At 32.0% G+C, this 20,913-nt stretch overlaps 2 protein-coding genes across 2 annotated transcripts in view; one reads left to right on the top strand and one right to left on the bottom strand.

The window, feature by feature from the left end:
- LOC124821053 (rust resistance kinase Lr10-like) overlaps window positions 1-7,913 on the bottom strand; it is a 30,409-nt gene extending 22,496 nt beyond the window's left edge. The window contains exons 1-3 of the mRNA XM_088103449.1: window positions 7,907-7,913; window positions 7,608-7,751; window positions 6,016-6,048 (exon numbers count right to left, since the gene is read on the bottom strand). Coding sequence (XP_087959575.1) covers window positions 6,016-6,048; window positions 7,608-7,751; window positions 7,907-7,913 — 184 coding nt within the window. The remainder of the gene's footprint in view (window positions 1-6,015; window positions 6,049-7,607; window positions 7,752-7,906) is intronic.
- Window positions 7,914-11,446: 3,533 nt separating this feature from the next.
- LOC124846302 (rust resistance kinase Lr10-like) lies at window positions 11,447-13,424 on the top strand. The gene is made up of 2 exons (XM_088110014.1): window positions 11,447-12,179; window positions 12,272-13,424. The coding sequence occupies exons 1-2, from the start codon at window positions 11,501-11,503 to the stop codon at window positions 13,402-13,404; spliced, it is 1,812 nt and encodes a 603-aa protein (XP_087966140.1). The 5' UTR covers window positions 11,447-11,500; the 3' UTR covers window positions 13,405-13,424.
- Window positions 13,425-20,913: the final 7,489 nt, after the last annotated feature.

Below are 20,913 nucleotides of genomic sequence, written 5' to 3'. Positions count from 1 at the left end.
ACAAGCACATTCTTCACCTGATAACAACTCTTTTGGTATTGTTTTTCAAAATGAAGAATAAAGGCTAAGGTATGATTCTTTGATTAAGAGAGTTATTGTGCCTACACGGTATTTAGATCAAAACACATTGAGGACATTAGGCATGTGGGAGGAAGTATTTGGGATGATTAATAAACTGGGTTGGAGTTCTTTTGTTGCTCTCAAGTATCCTGCTTATGAGAAAATTACATTTGAATTTCTGAGTTCTGTGAAGACTGAAATTTTGCAGGGAAAGAATTGTACAGAGTGGTTAATTGCATTCAGATTGCATAACACTAATTATAATTTTACTCTAGCTGAATTTAAATTTAATGCAATTTTTGGATTTCCCTGTGGAGGTCAAAGGAATTACCCCAGAGAATTTGATGCTCATTCATTTTGGTATAAATTGTCTTTATCTCGTGTTTTTGCTTCATCTGACTCTAAAGAATCTCATATACATAACCCCTGTTTTCAATATGCTCATCGCCTCATGGCTCATACTCTTTTTGCTCGGGGTGATAGCACTTCTGCAGTCAGAAAATCTGAATTATTATTTTTGTGGGGTATGGTGAATGATGTCCAATTAGATTCAGGGGCTTGGCTAGCACGCCAGTTTACAAAGGTAGGGAGGGCTTCCTCTGGACAAATAGCAATTGGAGGGTTAATCACTATTATTGCTTTGCATCTCAACATCCCCTTGGAAGATGATACACCAATACTAGGAACTTCTAGACTTGATCTAGAAATGTTGGTAAATAATGAAATCTTGGTAAAGAGGGATGATCGTTATTACTTGGTAATGAGTGACCTGGTAGGCATACTACCTCAACCTCTTCCTAATCTTGAGTTCACTGCTGTGCATGGGAAAGAAAGGTGGATTTTTGTTGAATCTGATGCTCAATGTCCTTCTCCTCACACTCCTACCTCTGCTCGAATTCCTTCTGCTTCTACCACATCTTCTATGGACACACTTGCTCATCTTCAGCAGTCTATTACTGAAATTCAAACTCAACAACTCAACCATTATGAAGAGTTTGTCCAGTTTCGAGAAGCCCAATTTCAACATCAGTACGATGTTCACAATCTCTTGCAAGAAATTCTAACTTCTCTTCGTTCTCGACCCTAGTACTTTGGTGAGTTCTAGCCTTTCCCATCAATCTTTATACATTGCGGACAATGTTAATTTTTAGGTGGAGGGTGTTCTTGTGCATTTGCATATATCATTTTATGTTATTTTGTCTTGTGCATTTTCATATATCATATATCATCTTACGCTACTTTGTTCTTGTGCATGCATGGACTACAAACATTGCATCTCATGTTTTAGTGGAAATGTATCATCTTAACACTAGGTTCTAAGTGAGTTCAATGAGATTTTTCGAGCACTCTATTAAAATTCTTTTGAGCTTGTTTGCTGGGAAACTTCACACACTACACAGTGAGAATTGACATGATGACACTTAAGGAAGCTAATTTTTGAGATATACATAAATAAGTTTTTTGTTTTTTTTGTTAGGTTTCTATGGTGACATTCAATGCATTGGGTTACTAGAGAATTGTCTGTCAAATATCTTTTGTTTAGAAATAAATAATAATAATAATAATAATAAATAATAATAAATAAAAAAAATAAAATAAAAAAAATTGAGTGAATAAATTGACACCCCTTTGAGACTGTATGTTACTGGGGAAGAGACACTCCTTTGAGACTGAGTGTAATTGAGTGGAAGATCCAGGCTTAGTTGACAAGTAAATGTCTTCTAAGTCAGGAACCTAATAGAAAATCCTTTTAATGAGACACCAAAAATTCCAAATATTATCTGCCTTGTTGTCTAGTGTCATATCTCAAATAATAATTTGCACTTAGGGACCCAACAAGTTAGTCATCAGTCTAAAACAATTGTGAAATGTGTGCTTGAGGAATATCATTGTTGAATTGAACTTGAGTTAAGAGGGTATATTTTCATTTAAATTCATTCATCATTTTGTTGCATTAGTGGAATTTCCTTTGCTTGAGGATAATCAAAAGTTTAAGTGTGGGGTATTTTGATAGGTAAATAAAATGTAGTTGCATTAGTAGTTTAGTTTAGGTCATTTGCATGCATAATTATATTAATTGAATCATTTTATTAAGAATTATAGTTGTTTCAGATCATACAGTTGGATTTTGTGTTTTTTCTTGTTAATAGGTGTTTTGTGAGGGTTAAAATCACAAATCAGGAAGAATAAGTGCTTAAGATGTAAAGGTGAAACCAGAGAGCGTCACAACTGAACTATGATTTTTTACCCAACCTATGGATTTGCTTCAGGAGATGTAAACTCAAAACCAGAGCGCTCCATAAATGAGCTGCGGTTTTTTCCATGAACTGTGAAAACGGTCAGAGCAGTAATCAACCTCTGATATTACGTGGAATTAAAGATTAAAGAAAAAAGCAGAAAAACAAAAAGGGACAGTTACTGAGAGAAGTAACGGACCAATTCCACTAATTTGGAGGGTGAAGGCACGTAGGAGGCCAAGATAATGCCACGATTTTGGAGGGAGAGGGGACGCGGAGGATCCAGAACGCAAATTTATTCTTCTTCTCCTTAGGGTTTTTGGGTGATTTTTATTTCCAGTATGCAGAACTAATTTCCTTTTGTTAGAGAATTGATGTAGTACTTTGATTATAACTTCTGAACCTTTCCAATTGATGTTTCGTTAATTTTAATTTATCTCAGTGTTCTATTTATGTTTTGAATGTCTTTCTCTATGAGCAGTTTCACAATTGGGAAATTGGGGATTGCTTGCGATTGTAAATAAAGCAGATTAGAAATTGTCACAATTGGGAAATTGGGCATAGCTAATTAGTTTGCAATTGAGATGGTAATTGTTCTTCATAACTTCATTAAATTTTATAACTGGCCTAAGAGATTGGGGGTTAGAATTTGATGAATATGTTTGCCTATCTAAGGGATTAGGGGTAAACAAGCTCTTAATAAACTCAATTAGATAATTATAATTTGCACATCAATTGGGAAGGGTTAAGAATTTTTATGAAAGCGTACAAAAATTCAATTCTCTAACATTGTTTATTTTAATTAAATTTTTGTCATTTGTTTATGTTCACTATTTTACTTGAATTTTGGTTGCTCAAAATTATACGAATTAGTAATCTAGTACTCAACTATTTCAATCTCAAAGGACGATATTTTATTACTACAATAACAATTGGTACACTTGCTAAATTGTTTATCACATAGATGTGATGCATGTTGAAAAAAATGTATGTGATAGTGTTGTTGGAACTTTAATAAACGTATAAGAAAAGACAAAAAGATGGGGTGAAAGCACGACAAGACTTGGCTGACATGGGAATCCGTTCTGAGTTACATCCACAATCCATTGGAAGACGCACATATCTTCCTCCAGCTTGTCACATTCTTTCAAAAAAAGAAAAACAAATTTTTTGATAGTGTTTACATAGTGTGAAGGTTCCACAAGGTTATTCATCAAATATTAGTAGTCTTGTTTATATGCAAGATTTATAGTTAGTTGGTTTAAAGTCTCACGATTGTTATGTCTTAATGCAACAACTTTTACCAGTAGTTATTCGAGTCATATTACCTACTTCTGTTAGAGGTATTCTCACACGTTTTGAGTTTGTTCTTTAATGTCATTTGCAAGAAAGTTGTTGATCCTCGACAGTTAGATAATTTGAAAAATGAGGCCTTTAGACTATTGTGCCAATTAGAAATGTATTTCCCACCCTCATTTTTTATATCATGGTTCGTTTGATTGTCCATCTAGTGAAAGAAATTCGAACATGTGGGCCGATTTTTTTGAGGTGGATGTACCCGGTTGAAAGATACATGAAGATCTTAAAGGGATATGTTAAGAATTAATTGAGACCGAAAGCTTTGATTATAGAGCACTAAATTATAGAGGAAGCCATTGAATTTTGCTCAAGTTATATCGCAAGTTGTGAACCAATAAGACTTCCAAAGAATAGACATGAAAGTAGATGTGAAGGAAAGGGAGTTCGAGGAGTGAAGATTGAAAGTGTTTGTAGAAAAGAAGTTAGTCAATCTCATTTGTACCTTTTAAACAACACAGAGGATGTCATTCCTTACATTTCACAACACATTGATGAAATTAAGTTTGTACACCCACGTATGAGTGAAAGATGGACACTTCATGAACATAACAAATCCTTTTTAACTTGGTTTAAGAAAAATGTTTACGCGACTCCAAATGTTTCTGAAAATCTATTGAGACTAGCTCGTGGGCCTAACACCAATGTGATCACTTTCGATAGCTATTACATAAACAATTACTTTTTCTATTCAAAGGAGGAAGATGATAAAAGTAGAGTTCAAAATAGTGGAGTTACCCTACAAGCTGAGACTGTGTACACTTTTCTAGTTCCAAGTATAAGAATCAAATTACAACATCGATGAGTTATTTTGGAATAATACAAGAAATTTGGGAAGTTGATTATGCCAGTTTCAGAGTTCCAATTTTCAAGTGTAAATGGGTTGATAGTAATTCTGGTGTGGTGACAGATGACCTCGGGTTCACTTTGGTGGATCTTAACAAAATAAGTTATACGAATGAACCGTTTATTATGGCTAGTCAACCAAGACAAATATTCTATATTAGTGACCTAGTGAATCATAAATGGTGAGTGGTATTGTAAGGTAGAACCATGCACACAACTGATGATGAAGACTCTCTAGATATACTTGAGACAAACTCCTTCTCATAAAAAACCATTGAAAATAAGGTTGATGATGTACCCGATGAAATACATGCAATAAGATGTGATCACAACGAAGGCATATGAGAGAAATAAGTGTTTTTTTATTATTTTAGTAACTTTATACAATTTATTTTGTCTGTTCTAACTTTAATTTACTAACACTTTTTAAACAGGTATGACGAGCTCTGGATCAGGTCGGACGGGAGGATGTGGTAGATTTGTGACTCGGTTGCCTGAAGTCACATCCCGTCGGGTTGCGGAGGAGAAGTTGGCAGTGGAGATTGATCCCTGATCGGGTACTCCTAGTGGGCCACATACAAAAAAGTTTAGGAGCTACTTGGGCATGTTGACAAAAACACATATCTCTATTGTCATACCCTCTTGGGATGATGTTGCAAAGGTTGAGAAAAATCTACCATGGCAGGATATTTTTGTTTAAGATTATTTTTGTTTAAGATGCTTTAACATTATATTTTTTCAACAGCAAAATTTTGAAATTCCTAATAATGAAAGGATCAGGAAGAAGACATTATCCCACATTACAGTCTAATGGAGGGATTTTAAGACTAGACTTACACATATATACGTCTTTGATGTTAGACAAGACAATACTCTTTGTGTAAAATATAAAATAACTGAGAAAAAATGAATGCAGTTTAAAGCATCTATACTTTCTGAGAACTGACAGAAATGTTTTTTAATATTTTGTTATAGTCATACATAAAAAAAAAATAATATATATATATATATATATATATATATATATATTTATATTTATATTTTCTAAGCTACTATTAACTTATTCATAAATTAATATTTAAAATTTCTCTCATGTTACTCAAATTATTCCTATTTACTAGTAGTTCATATTAATTACTCAAAATAATAGTTTTAATTGAAATTTTCATGTTTTTTTAAAGTTATTTTTATCTAAGGTTTTGGTTTTTTTTCTACGATTTTAGTTCCTTGGTTTTAAAAGTTTATAGTTTTGATTTAGTTTTCAATTTCCATATATTTTAATTGGTTAAATTATTTTCTTGTTGTACATGTGAGATAGAGAATTCATTTGAATGAAAATAAAAACAAAATTAAAAAATTATCAAAATTTAATCTTTAAAATTAAAGAAATTAAAAATAAACTCAGATAAAAATATTTCAAGAACCAAAATTATAATTTAGCATAGAACATAATATTAAGCAATAAATAAAATGGATAAAATACTGCTAATAATTACCCATCGGATAGCGTGCGTACCTCTAATGTATTGATTAATTCGTGATAGAATTCCTAAAATAACAAAGAGAAAATACTTTGATTATAAAAGTAAAAGTAATAAAATTAAATATGATATTATTTACATAAGAAATAAGAAGAAGAAAATAAGTAAAATATATTGACGTGCTGGGAAACATATAAGAACATAAAAATGTAGTTTATTATTAAATGTTATAATTAGAAGTTAAAGAAATAAAGAATAATTTATTTTTATTTATCTTTTCTAGTTATTTAAGACATGATATGCTAAAGAATAAAAATCAGATGAGAAATATAAAAACAGTTATATTAAAAAATACTGTAAAAAATTTTTGTACACGAGAAAATTCATTATATATATATATATATATATATATATATATATATATATATATATAAATTTATATATAATATAAATTTTGTTATAACCTAATAAGTTTGTTGATGTCTCGAATAAATTATGTTGAATTGTTTCGTCAAAAACTTAACACAGTAATACTTTTTTAATTTACAAATTTGTCCTTTATTTTAAAATTTTATATTATTTGTTTTTAAATTACATATATACTGTTTCAAAAATATCATTCTATAATTTCTAATAAAGAAAGCCGTTATAATATTAAAAACAAAAAGAGTATACAAAATGTAATTTAGAAAAGAATTCTGAACTATAATTATAATTTAAAATAATATTTTATTATGTGTTAACCATAGTTATACTTCACTATAATATTTATAAAATTTGGAAAAAGAGAATGATGTATCTCATGACATCTTAACGTTAAAGTATATAGGTTTTTCTACATTCACGTGGTGGAAAAATGGGTAGGACCAACCTGGCCTATTCCGTTAATTCGTTTTTTTCTTTAAATTAAAAATTAAAATTAAAATAATTTAAAAATTAAAAAATTTTATGTTACACTTAAAAAAAATTATAAACATGTAATAATATTATAATTTAGATTATTAATATTTATAAGTTTCGATTATTAGTTAGAACAAAATAATTAAAATTTTTAAAAAAGATTTATATAATTAATCATATTTTTAATATTTGTTTATATCTGTATAAATAAAAAAAATTAAAACCAACAAATTTAAACAAAATTAAAAGTTTATAAAAAAAATAGTGGTTGGTATTGTGATAAGATATATTATAATTTCTGTTTGTTTTTTTAACGGGATAATATGACTTGATCCGTATTTTTATGGATCAAGGATGGATTGACAAAAAGACCTGACTGATCCATTTTTTTATTATGTAAAATTAGTAAATTTAAAAAGAAAAAGAGAAAAATTAGGTTGTGTTTTAAAACATATATATTTGATAAAAAATAATTCTTTCTATTTTTTCTAATATGAATAATATAATTATTTTTTAGTTTTAAAATCTAAAAAAGAGAAATCTGAACACTTTCTTTCAGTATGTTATCGAAACATAGTTTTTGTTTATTAAAACTCGTATTTTAAACGTATTTGTATTTTCATATTTTATTCATTCTATAAAATTTAAAAATTTAAAGATAAATAATGATAAAATTAACAGGATAAGGTTAGGAAGGGAGAGAAAGGTAGAATGATATATATCTCACCACAATTGCTGACTCCGTGGTTGAACATTTCACAACCTAAGCATTGAATTTGTTGCGTGGTTTGATTGAAGTTGCAATCGATACCCTTTCCACATTGGTCCCTGCAAACAAGTGGTGACCAAGTCAACCAGAATCCTTTTTCATCTGACGTTTTAAATTGAATATAAAATAACACTGATCAATTATTCAATTGAAAATAAATTCCCATTAATGATCATTTCCATTATTACAACGCCATTTTCAATCTATTATTCGACTTGTTGCTAAATTCAAATTAATTTAAATAAAAAATCCCTTACCTTCCATTTATTGTGATTATTATTAAAAATAAAAGAAATTAATCATAAGAAATTCATAGCACAAAATCCCTAATCTTCTCAACATAGTTAGATATCCATGGACAATGGTGGTCAAACTGTTCCACACATCGCTTACAAGTAGGGCAATGCTTAAATCCGACACTGCTATAGTAAAATCTAAGGGAGTAGCATGAAGTCGTATGTTCCCTTATATTAGTGTGTCTTCGAAGGATGACTGTGAAGAAAAAGTTATAGAAAGAAGGAGAAATTTGGTTAGCACAAAGGAATGACAATAAAAGTTGTGAATTAAGGTACCAATCCAACTTTCTGAATGCTAATTAAGCTATATCATATATAAACAATCATTAGCTAAATTGAATAATTAATTAAATAGAGTGATATATATATATATATATATATATATATATATATATATATATAAAGAATAAATAAGAAAATGATTTGAATATATATATATATATATATATTAAAGTTTTCAAATCCAATTTATAATTGTCTAAATCCACATTAGTGCAGAAACCATATTTTATTTTCGACCTATAACATCCTTTAAATTGGCAATGTAAATAATAAAAGTATAGAGAGTGTACAACATTGATTAATCATTCATACACAAAATTTTGCGTAAAGTATAGAAATTGTACAACATATTACATTGGATAATACATTCCCACAATATAAAAATTATAATTTAATTTATATTTTATTAGGTTAAATTGAATTAAAATAAAAATTTATTTTACATATTTTATTAAGTTAAAATTAATTAAAATTAGAATTTAATTTAATAAATATTAAATTTTATATTTTTTAAAATTTTATTTTAAAAATTTATAAATTATTTTTTAAAATATTTGTGAGTATTTATGAATACTTAAGAGTTTTGAAATATTTATGAATATTTTTTAAAGAGATACTTGAAAGATAATGAGGTGAGTAATTAGTTAATTTTTTTATTACGAGTCATATAGTGGATATGAACTATTTGTATCCGATTCGACCCGTTATCACCCCTATGCTTAATAAACATAATTATAATAAATATTAATTTAAACAATTCATTAAACTTTAAAATCAATTAAGAAGTCAAAATGAAATGTTAAATAATGACATAAATATACACTTATCAATCAATAATCAACTAATAATAACTTTACGATTTGTTTTACTTTTTTTATAAGTGTTGTTATATAATTATTTATTATTTAGATTAAAAATTTAATTTTTTAAAATATTTGATTGTTGTTCAATAATATTTGAACCTATTTCGGCAGGATTTAGAATCCTAATCCAAAACATTCATCTCTCTTCTCCTTGTCCAAGCCGGCGGGGAGGTGCGTACAAAAGACACTTCGACGCTCAAGTCAGTGACCTCGTGTATTAATCTTGTAATCAAGATTAGTTATGAGAGCTCTAAGTTCAGTTCAAAGTGCTTACCGTTAGGTTTGACTCATCAACCACCAATGAATGACAATATTAATTGTCAATAAATGACAATTATTTTCATTAACTCCCCGACAGTTATTACTATTGATTACCTTAACGACTGATTTTACCAATCGGTTCATTGACCTAAGAGGTATCATCGGTCGGGCTGATTTTACCGATCGGTTCATTGACATGAGAGGTATGATCGGTCGGACCACTCTTCTGCACCTTTACCGTTCGGTCGGCTATGAACCCACAGTAACATAAGCCTCCCAAGCCCTAGCAAAATTTTTGATATTGCGTTGGGTTTATATAAAGCTATATCGATCGGCAGAGGATTTTACCTGAGTTTCAATTCATACTAGCATGCATTCTTTATCGTCCGAGCGGGTTTTGCGCTAAGAGTTCCTTTGAAGTGTTCCCAGACCAAGGCGAGAGTTCACGAGAGAGCTTGCTTTGCCGCTTGATTTAGGTCTTAGGAGTTCACTAGGAGTGTGCCCTAAGACCAAGGTGAGAGTTCACGAAAGAAATCTGTCTCACCGCTCGGTTTAGGTCTTAGGAGTTCACTAGGAGCGTGCCCTAAGACCAAGGTGAGAGTTCACGAAAGAAATCTGCATCACCCACTCGATTTAGGTCTTAGGAGTTCACTAGGAGCGTGCCCTAAGACCAAGGTGAGAGTTCACGAAAGAAATCTGCATCACCCACTCGATTTAGGTCTTAGGAGTTCACTAGGAGCGTGCCCTAAGACCAAGAGTTCACGAAAGAAATCTACCTCACCTGCTCGGTTTAGGTCTTAGGAGTTCACTAGGAGCGTGTCCTAAGACCAAGGTGAGAGTTCACGAAAGAAATCTGCCTCACCTGCTCGTTTTAAGTCTTAGGAGTTCACTAGGAGCGTGTCCTAAGACCAAGGTGAGAGCTCACGAAGAGTCGTCCGACTGATATTCCTCTCATGTCAATGAACCGATCAGTAAAATCAGTTCGACCGATGATACCTCTCAGGTTAATGAACCGATCGGTAAAATCAGTCGTCAAGGTAATCAATAGTAATAACTGTCGGGGAGTTAATGAAAATAATTGTCATTTATTGACAATTAATATTGTCATTCATTGGTGGTTAATGAGTCAGACCCAACGGTAAGCTCATTATAATTTATAAATATTTGTCTCGCAAAGAAGACATGTAACTTTGAACTGAACTTAGAGCTCCGATAACTGATCTTGATTACAAGATTACTACGTGAGGTCACTGACTTGAGCGTCATAGTGTCTTTTGCAGGCACCCTCCTCCGCGGCTTGGACAAGGAGAAAAGAGAAGACATCACAACTGGAAGATGGAGCGGACAACTTTAAATGTTTTGGATTAGGGTTCTAAATCCTGCCGAAACAGAACCGTTTAAATATTTATTTTATTTGTTGTCAAGTTATCGAGTTGATATTTTAATTTTGATTAATAAAATGAATGAATAATTTGATTATACTATTATAAAAAAAAGTTAAGCCATTTTATTTTATTATAATAAATATATAAGAATTTAATATGACTCAATCCACCTAGCCTATAAATATATATTGAGTTGACTTGAATTACAAAATTTGAGTAATTTCACCTTTTTTATATATATGAAATAAATTAAAAAATCAAAACAGTCTAAAACTAATCAACAACTAACTAATCAACCCATAATAATAAATAATAAAAAGTTGAGAGTAGAGCCAAATTACAATATATTTAGCTGAGTAGACAAATTGAACTAAAATTTAGCTCGACGCATAAGAAACTTTCAAACCCCAAGTTAAAACCTAACTTTTTTTCCTTAACTTCCCTTGTATAACCAATTTTTATATATTCCCTAAAGTTGATCACTTAATTATTGCAAAAGTCAAGTGGTAGGTATGTGTTATTTAATCCCATTTAAAACACAAGCTACTGGACAAGAAACGGGATGATACCAATAGCTTGTTCATTTAAAATTATATCTTATATTGGACTTTTTTTTTAAAATGGAAAATTTCGACCGACAAGTCATTGAATTGACTGAACAGTAAGACAACGCGGAGTTGCTGCTACACCGGGGCAGCGCACCCAGTCCATGTTAAACTTGCGCTGACTAGAAAGACATCCTGAAACTGCAAATCAACCACAAAATGCTTAATTTTCAGAAGCTATCTCTTCTATGGACGCTGCTGTTTCTGGTAGGGAATCCTGCGACCGGCAAGAACCACTGCGCCGATAAATGTGGCAAAGTTCGCATTGAATTTCCATTTTATCTCAGAAATAAAAACTTGAATCACACCACCGACTACCCGCCTGAGTTCGGTCTGTTATGCACCCAACAAAATGAGCCCATTCTGGAGCTGCCTGCCCTTCCAATACAATTGTTTGTCAGAGAAATTGATTACAAATCTACGCTAATTGAAATATATGACCCCCAAAATTGCCTTCCCGATAAACTCTTGAAACTCGGCAATATATCCATCTCTCCATTCCGATTCCCCAAATATCTTGGTCGTCCTCCTCCTAAGTTGAACGTTTCCTTCTTCTGTTGCGACTCATTGTCGTGCCCTATTTCGCTACTACCATCCTACAAAGATGTTGTGGACCCACGATTAGTATCCTGCACGAAGCTGAAAGATGTTTCCGTCGAATGGTGGTCTTCGTATTATGAGGAGAAGTTTTTTATGGAATGGTCAAAACCTGATTGTGGATACTGTGAAGCACAGGGCCAAAACTGTAAATGGAGGAATGGTACTAACGGTGGAACTGAATGTAATGCTTGCCGAACAAAAAGGATTCCCACGTCAACTATCGTCCAAATTGCTGCAGGTATGCAGTATTACAGTGATCATTATGTTATGGTTTTGCTATTTTGTTGATTCCAACAACCACATTTGTTTAACTTATTTTTTCACCCACAGGAGGAGTAGCTGGTTTGATACTTTTGCTGCTTCTTGTCAAGGCATTGTTTTATGCGTACGTCTATTATGAAAAGAGAGGAGAAGACCAAGCTCGAATAGAGAAATTCTTGGAGGATTACAGGGCAATGAAGCCCACCAGGTTCACTTATGCTGACATCAAGAGAATCACAAATGGTTTTAGTGAGAGTTTAGGGGAAGGATCTCATGGAGCAGTGTTCAAAGGAATGCTCTCTAGTGAAATTATTGTTGCTGTGAAGATACTCAAAGACACAGTGGGAGATGGAAAGGATTTCATAAATGAAGTGAGAGCCATTGGGAAAATTCATCACGTTAACATTGTTCGCCTGCTTGGTTTCTGTGCAGATGAGTTCCACCGTGCTCTCGTCTACGATTTCTTTCCGAATGGGTCGTTGCAGAGATTCTTGGTTCAACGGGACAACAAGGATGTTTTCCTTGGTTGGGAGAAGTTGCAACAAATTGGTCTTGGTGTTGGGAAAGGGATTGAGTATCTCCACCTTGGTTGTGATCATAGAATTCTTCACTTTGACATTAATCCTCACAATGTTTTGTTAGATGACCTTTTTGTCCCAAAAATCACTGATTTTGGCTTAGCCAAGCTGTGTCCCAAAAATCAGAGCACCGTGTCGATGACTGCCGCCAGGGGAACTTTGGGGTACATTGCCCCTGAGGTTTTCTCTCGGAACTTTGGTAATGTGTCTTACAAGTCTGACATTTACAGCTATGGGATGTTGCTCTTAGAAATGGTTGGAGGAAGAAAGAATACCAATGTCTCAGTTGAGGACAGTTTCCAAGTTCTGTATCCAGAGTGGATCCATAACTTGGTGGAAGGAAAAGATGTGCAAATTAGCCTTGAGGACGAGGGAGATGCTAAAATTGCCAAGAAACTTGCCATTGTAGGACTTTGGTGCATTCAATGGAACCCAGCAGATCGTCCTTCCATGAAAACTGTGGTACAAATGCTTGAAGGGGATGGATGTGAGTTAGTAGCACCCCCTTCTCCTTTTCATATTTCTGGTTCTTCTACAACAAATACCGTTCTTCCAGCAAGACCTCAAAATTTAGAGTTGGAAGTTATTCATGAAATAGAAGAAAACAATATCGATCAATTTTAGGTTTGTTTCAAATGTTATCTATATATTTTATAGGAGTCTTAGGATTGATCAGCGCTGTTAATAGTTTTAGGTTTTGTGTGTCTCACATTATGCTTCTACGATCACTTATGATCAATTTTGATTAGCTTCAAATTCTATGCACTGAGTAAGAAACTGTCAGAGTTGATTGACTTGTAACACAAATTCGTTCTTTTTAAGCTTTCACTTGTGTAAATATAACTTTGTAGCCTTCATCCTAACGAAAGTGTTTTCAGATTAATTAAATGCTTATTTCAATATTTTGAATATTTGTACGCAAGGATAAATCACATATGAGTTACTTAAGTAAATAGTTAATAACTATTTTAAACTAAGATATTTGTTTGAAAAAAATATTATTATATTCATTTAAGACTAGTAGGAAAAAAAAACCATAAAGATTTAAGTAAAGTTTTTATCAGCATTACGTAAAGTATCATGACAAGAATTTCTAACAAATTATTAGTTAATATCTTATTTATATTTTTTCCAATTTTATATATTTTAAAAATTATTTTCTCATATTTCATGAATATATAATATAACATCCTACAAAATATAATCTATAAACAGTATAAACTCATGAACGTGGAATCTCAAAATAATAATATTACAACTTAAAATACACGAAATATGTATATACATATTTATAAAAAGTGGTGAAAATAAAATAAAATATATATAATTTTATTATTTTCTAAACGTTTTCCTGTACCTATACTTATATTTATTCATTTATTCATGTATACAGTATAATTATTGTAGTTCACGACATATGTAATGTTGAAATAAATCTACAAAAAGTATAATTAAAAAAACATACAAAAAAAATTGATATTACTGATGATCAAAATTCGTTAGTAATGTATATACTCTGTCGGTTAAACAAAATTATTGACGAATTGATGGCTAAAAATCTGTTAGTAAAAGTAAAATATACATTACCGACGGATGTTACTAACAAAATTTTATTTTGTTGATAATTATCGAAAAAAAATCTGTCGATAAGTGAAATATACATTATCGATGGATGTTGCTGACAAATTTTTCCTTCAATTAGTAAAAAGAGGTGGGACAATTCCTTTTTTTTCACCGATAGATTTTATTAATAAATTTTTCCATTGTAAAATCCGTCGATAATTCAAATTTATCTATAGATTTATGTTTGTCGGTAAAATTTTGTTGGTAATTTTAAGAATTTTTGTAGTCATCTTGTTAATCAATCTTCTTAACTTCTGATTTCAAAATTTAATATTTTTTACCTACTTTAGAATTATTTTAAAATGAATGCACATGAACTGTTTCAAAATATCTCCATTTTTGTGTCTCTAAACCATCATCCCTCTTTTTTATTACTCTTCCAAAACAATAACTGAAATCCTAGAGGTTCATCAAAAAGGAAACCCTTCTCACTTTTTCTAATATTGTGCTCACATCTCCTCCACCACTCTGATTTGTTCTATAGTCCTCTCATTCCTTGTATGTATTTTCGGTTTACCTCATTTTCTCTTAATTCAAAGCCTTTTGATCTTTTAGTGTTTCATTTTCGATGTACTTCTTCTTTTCTATAATCTTTTCCTTCCGTTTTCTTTTTGTGTTCCTTTGTGAAAAGTTATTATTTTGTGACGATGACAACTATCTTTCATATTTAAAAGGTTTGATTTTAAAAAGCAATCTTTACTTTTGTGTTTATGATTTTTTTTACATGGCAAAAAATTTTATAAATGCAAATCAATTTATCGATAAATATAAATTATCAATAAATTTTTAAATTTTAATTATTTACAAATTTAATTTATCGAGAAAAAAATTATCAATAAAATTTGTTTATAAATAAAATATGTATTACATATAAATTTTATTGATAATTATATAATTTATTATCAACAGATAAATCTGTCTTGATATATAAAACGACAAATTTCCTTCTTAAATCTCACGTTTAATGTCAATATATATTAATTTCTTCATCTCCATCCATGCACAACAACTCTTTCCATACTTTTTCTTCTTCTCCATTCAAGCCTCTTCATCTTCACTTCCTCTCTACCAACAACCACCACAAGTGTCGTTAGAAGAGGAAGGAGAAGCGCGTCTCGCCTACCACTAAAGGTTCCTTATGAACTTGTCACCATCGTTATGACATTTGGAAAAGTGACACACATCACTACGTTACTCAAGCCGTCGAGAAACACTGCTTGTTGGAAACGAACCTCCCTTGTCGAAAACACTACTCCACGACAACCATTCATTAGTGTAAATTTGGTGTATTAACTCGCGGTTCCCTAAACAACCGAGGCAAAAAGGTTGATCGGAATTTCAAAATTGTGACCTTTTTTTGGGGAATGACATACATTTGAACAACCGTTGTCATATATACTTTTTGCTACAATTTCCGAAAAGGTTGATCAAAGTTTTAAAATTGCTACTTGTTTTTTTTTACGAAGGACATATGACCTTGGTTATTTGAACAATTTTTGTTGTATCTACCTTTTGTAGTGGTTTCCTAAACAACCAAGGCCAAAAGGTTAATTTAAATTTCAAAATTTCTATTTATTTTTCTTTTTCTGGGAATGACATATGGCCTCGACTATTTGAACAACTGATGTCTGTTAAAGATAAAATCATCTATATGAATAAAGAATCTCATGTTTTGAAGGTTAATCAAATAACATTAAAACAGGTTAAAAGATCATAAAACAACCTAGGGTAAAAACATAGGGCCAGAAACCCAAACAAACAAAACTAGAACCTAAAACCAAAAACTTAGAAGTAATAGGAAAACACTTAGGTTCTAGGAAATAGAAAAACATTTACGCTAGAGCAACCAGACACTTGATTAGACGATCTCCTGTCTAAAAGTGTTTGAGAGAGAACTGATCTAGACACTCAATGCTTAAGATACTTGAACTAGGTATTTAACTTCTCTTGAAAAATGAAAACAAGTCAAGACAAGGTATTCGACTAAAAATACTAAAAGACTTAACTAAAAGATGATACAAGGTACACATACAAAGTTAAACACTATCTGCCTAAAAAGTACACATACAAAGAAGCGTTTACCTATATTCAGATGATACCACGAGCGAAACAGACACGTCATCTTATGATGAAATATCTTCAAATTAAAAGAGCTTAATTGAAAAATGCTACGTAATGGTAGGAAATGAAAAAGCACTTTATTGTTATGAGCAAGCATTAAGTGGCATGTCAATGATTAGATCTTGATCAGTCAAGTGATGTATTACATGTTTTTGGGTATGTTTACATGGGTATGGGATGCTTGAATGCATGTATGATGTAGGGTTGATGTATGTATGTTTGAATGCTTGAATCATGGCCAGGATGTGTTTCGATTCAACAATAATCGATTATCATTAGTTATAATCGATTATCTACACGTTGATTTAGAGTGTGGTTTCGGGAATAATCGATTATCTAGGTTGATAATCGATTATCCTTTCCTGCATGATTTTCTAGGTTAATTTCACTGAGATAATCGATTATCTTAAGTAATAATCGATTATCACAATGTATTTTGGTGAAAAATGGCGAAGTTGATGAAGAATGGACGTGAATTAAGCCTGAGGAGTTGTGGAACATGATGATAATCAGATATTAATGTTAGTGGTTATGTTTAGGGTCAATTTGACTTGTTGTTGAGAGGGAAGCATGAGTGAGTGTTGAGATGTACCTGAGTGTGTGATTGATGAGCATGAGAGTGGAGGATAAGTCTACTTGTTGTACCTTGTGAATCTTGGTTCTATCTACGGATAGGTACTTCTGTTTGCTTTGTGTGCATTGGAAGGAGATGATTTGTAGGGGAGGCTACAAATGTTCTGTAGGGGAAGCTACAAGTGGGCTGTAGGAGCGGCTATAGTCAGTGACATAGGTACAAGAGTGAGATGGACACTTTCCACTATGGTATTATGGTACGATGATGCTCATGGTTTTTTCATGACTGGGATACTCATGATGGTAGCTAGTGTATCTATGATGATGATCATGCTACTTGAGATGCTCCAGGTTATGTTATGTTGATAATGGTGTTACTATAATGGTTATAGTAAGTAGTTAGCATGTGTGCTAATGAGTGGATAGACCAAGGGTCTATGTGTGAGATGTTAGTGATGACATTAAGGGTTAGAGATCAAGGATCAATGATCAAAGTTCAAGGATCGGGGATTGAGGATCGAGGATCGAGTAATTTAGTATGATTGAATTGTTTATGCTAGAGGATTATGAATCCTATTGTTATGACTACTATGTATAGGGTGTTGGATTATGGTTGATATAATTAGAAGGTATGTATCTTGTTGTGTGTTTGATTATGGTTGGTATATCAGAAGATATATTTTTTGTTGTGTGTTTGATTATGGTTGATATAATCAGTATGTATGTATCTTATTGTTATGATTGTTTTATTGGTAGTTTACCCCATACATGTTTGTGTTGTGTGTTTGTGAATGAAATTATCGGCGATGATTGTATAATGTGTTATATGTGAGCAGATAATGTCACAGATGTTCCAAAGGCTCGATTGACTCGAGAGAGAATGAGGAATAAACTTAGGATTCATTTAAAGCTATTTTGTTTTACAAGTTAAGACAATATAATTGGCATATTTCATTCATTATTTTATTACTTGAAATAATGTAATTGAATAAGGTTGTTTTTTTAAAGTACGTTTCCGCGCCATGATAAATTTTGAATTTTACAGATTTTCTTAATAACCCGTGACATCTGAGGTAGCGGTGGCAGAGCGACAAGGAAAAGTTGTTCGCACGAGATGGGAAGAGACAATTCGTGTTCACGTTCTCTCGCAAAAGAAGAAGAAGAAAGAGTGAAAACGTGCTTACTATTTTACGCTTTTGGAATTTAACTATCGAAGAAGCTATTACCTCGGTTATAAACAGAACCGATGCGTAAACCTTCCAGAAAAAATTCAAAATAAAATTGTAAATGGAAAATATGAAAATATCTACTAACTATATAGGCTTCAGTTCGCGGTTAAACCAATGCATAAAGGGCCTATGACATTGGTTAAAATGGAACCGAGGCAAGAAAGGTTGAAAAAATGAATTTGGAACGTTCAGAATCAGAGGTTGTTAGTTTTTTGCAAGACATACTGCCTTGGTTGGTCAAAGAACCAAGACAGTAGGCCTATTTTGAAAAAGTTGTAAGGGTTTTTTTTGCCTCGATTGGTTAGAGAACAAAGGTAGTAGGGTTATTTCGAAAGAATTGTCAGGTGAAAAGTCTGATTTGCATTGATCACTAGGATTTTTTGCCTCAATTGGTCAAAGAACATAGACAATATACACACCCTTAGGCATTGGTTCGCATTGAACCAAGACATATAGTGTCGCCAAAATTATGAAATTGTCATACACTTAGATATTTTTGAAACCGAAGTGTAATGTGTGAATTAAAAAACTGTTTATCTATTAATGACTTTTTTATTTTAAATTGGAAACCCTATGTGTATATATAACACTAGGTAGATTTATTCCATATATAATTTTTATTATATTCAATCGATTCCATTAATTTCATGCAAAATTATATACAAATTATAAGAGAAAAAAAATTATAAAATACTTTCTTTGAAATATGATAAGGTATAATTGATTCTTAAATACTCCATTATGATGAGTTATGATCAGATATTAAAATAAGAGGTATATAAAATAAAAATAAGTGAAAATGACACTAGTAAAAAACAGGGTTACTAACGTGCCTATTATGCTTCAATTGGCCAGAAACCGAAGCATAAAATGGAGTGGTGACATTTTTGAAATTATTGGAAAAGTATATACCTTGGTTTTATCTTAACCGAAGTCATAAAGCACTTGCAACCTCAGTTATGAGGAAAACCAAGGCCACAAAGCCCACAAAAGTAGCCAAAAAAAGACTTTTCAGTTGACAAATATCTCTGTGAAGGGTTTTGGCCTCGGTTATCCTCATAACTGAGGCCAAAACCCCCTGCTCCAATTAAGAATCCTATTTCCAGTCTCACAAATATCTCTGTGCAGGGTTTTTGAAAGGGGGCTATGGCTTGGGTTCCTTGTAGAACCGAGACCATATCCTCCTCTCATTAAGTTAGGTAGTTGTAACGTTTAGATTTTCACAAAAGGTAATTAAATTTGTGCATGAGTTTTGGCCTTAGTTCTCCTTGGAACTAAATTAAAAAGGTTCATTAAAATTACAAAAATGCCATTTAATATAATTTTTGAATTTTTCTAGCACTTTAGGCCTCAGTTCTTTATAGAACCAAGGCGGTAGAGGCTTACTGCCTCGGTCAAAAAAATAACCGAGGTAATAACATGCGTTTAGGTTTAAATTTCACGAACAGAGGAATTTTTAGACAGAAGGCCCAGGTTAAATAGCGCCATTGCTTTCTCTCGCCCTTGGGGTTCTCTCCACCAATGTTTTGTTCTCTTCTTCACTCCTCTGTTGCTGCTTCACAAGAAGGGGAAGCACCCATCTTCATCTTTTCTTTTATTCTTGTTTCGTTTTGCAAACCTCCTTTTCCTCTTCTCCAACTCTGGTTCGTGTTTCGCATGGAGGGAAGACTCCATTTCGCTTCTCGGTGTTCTGGTGTCTTCTGGGCGAAGGGAAGTTGCGTCTAACTCCGGCACAGAGTTTAGGTTTTCTGACCTTGTACCGATTTGGGAGTTTTTTTTTTAATCTGAATCCTAATTTGGAAATTTGGAGTTTCTGTGCTTGCAAAATTTTCTTACAATTTGAGATTTGTAATTAGGGTTTTAATTGTTTTGGTTTTGGGAATTTTTGTTCGTGTTGAATTTTTTTAAAAAAATTTCATATAAAAGCTCGTGATTTTGCAAAAAAATAAATAAAGGGTTTTGGCATCGGTTTTAGCTTGAACTGCTGCCATAGACCCATGTTATTACCTCAGGTGTAGAAAAACCGAAGCAGAAACCTTGGGCATATTACCTTTATTGAAACTGAGGTTAAAAATCTCACTTTTTCACTTCGTCAGTATAGACTTCGGTTCAAAAATCGAAGCGTATTGTCGAAAATAACCGCTGTCATTTTTCTTTGTTACACTAATGTGGAGATAAATGATTGAAAAGGGAAGGTAAAAGAAAATGAAGGAAGGAAAGACAGCGTGACATATACAATTTTGTCGTTGATTACCCCACAGTAGAGTCTTCTGTTTTTTCTATCTTACATTCTTAGGACGTGCATTACGCAAAAGAAAAAGTCCATCCGACACTTCACAAGTTGTGGCCAATTAAAAATTGAAATAACTTATTTCTTTGTTAAATAATATTTAAAATATCAGAGTTTTGCGATATGAATCTGACTGGATTTTTTAATAAGAAAATGGTTTTGCATTTCTTAAGTGATTGGTCATATTCTTTAGTCTAAAATAAAATCGTAATAATTCAGTGTCACTAGCCGGCGTGAGTTGTCTTAACTTTTCTATATGGACTTCTAGAAAAATACAACACAACTGAGGAATTTGTC

Source organism: Vigna umbellata, chromosome 1, assembly GCF_029865625.1.
Source record: "Vigna umbellata cultivar VRB3 chromosome 1, Vumbellata_1.0, whole genome shotgun sequence".
Lineage (NCBI taxonomy): Eukaryota > Viridiplantae > Streptophyta > Magnoliopsida > Fabales > Fabaceae > Vigna > Vigna umbellata.
Note: the sequence above shows the minus strand (reverse complement) of the source record. Positions and strands in the feature narration are given on the sequence as shown.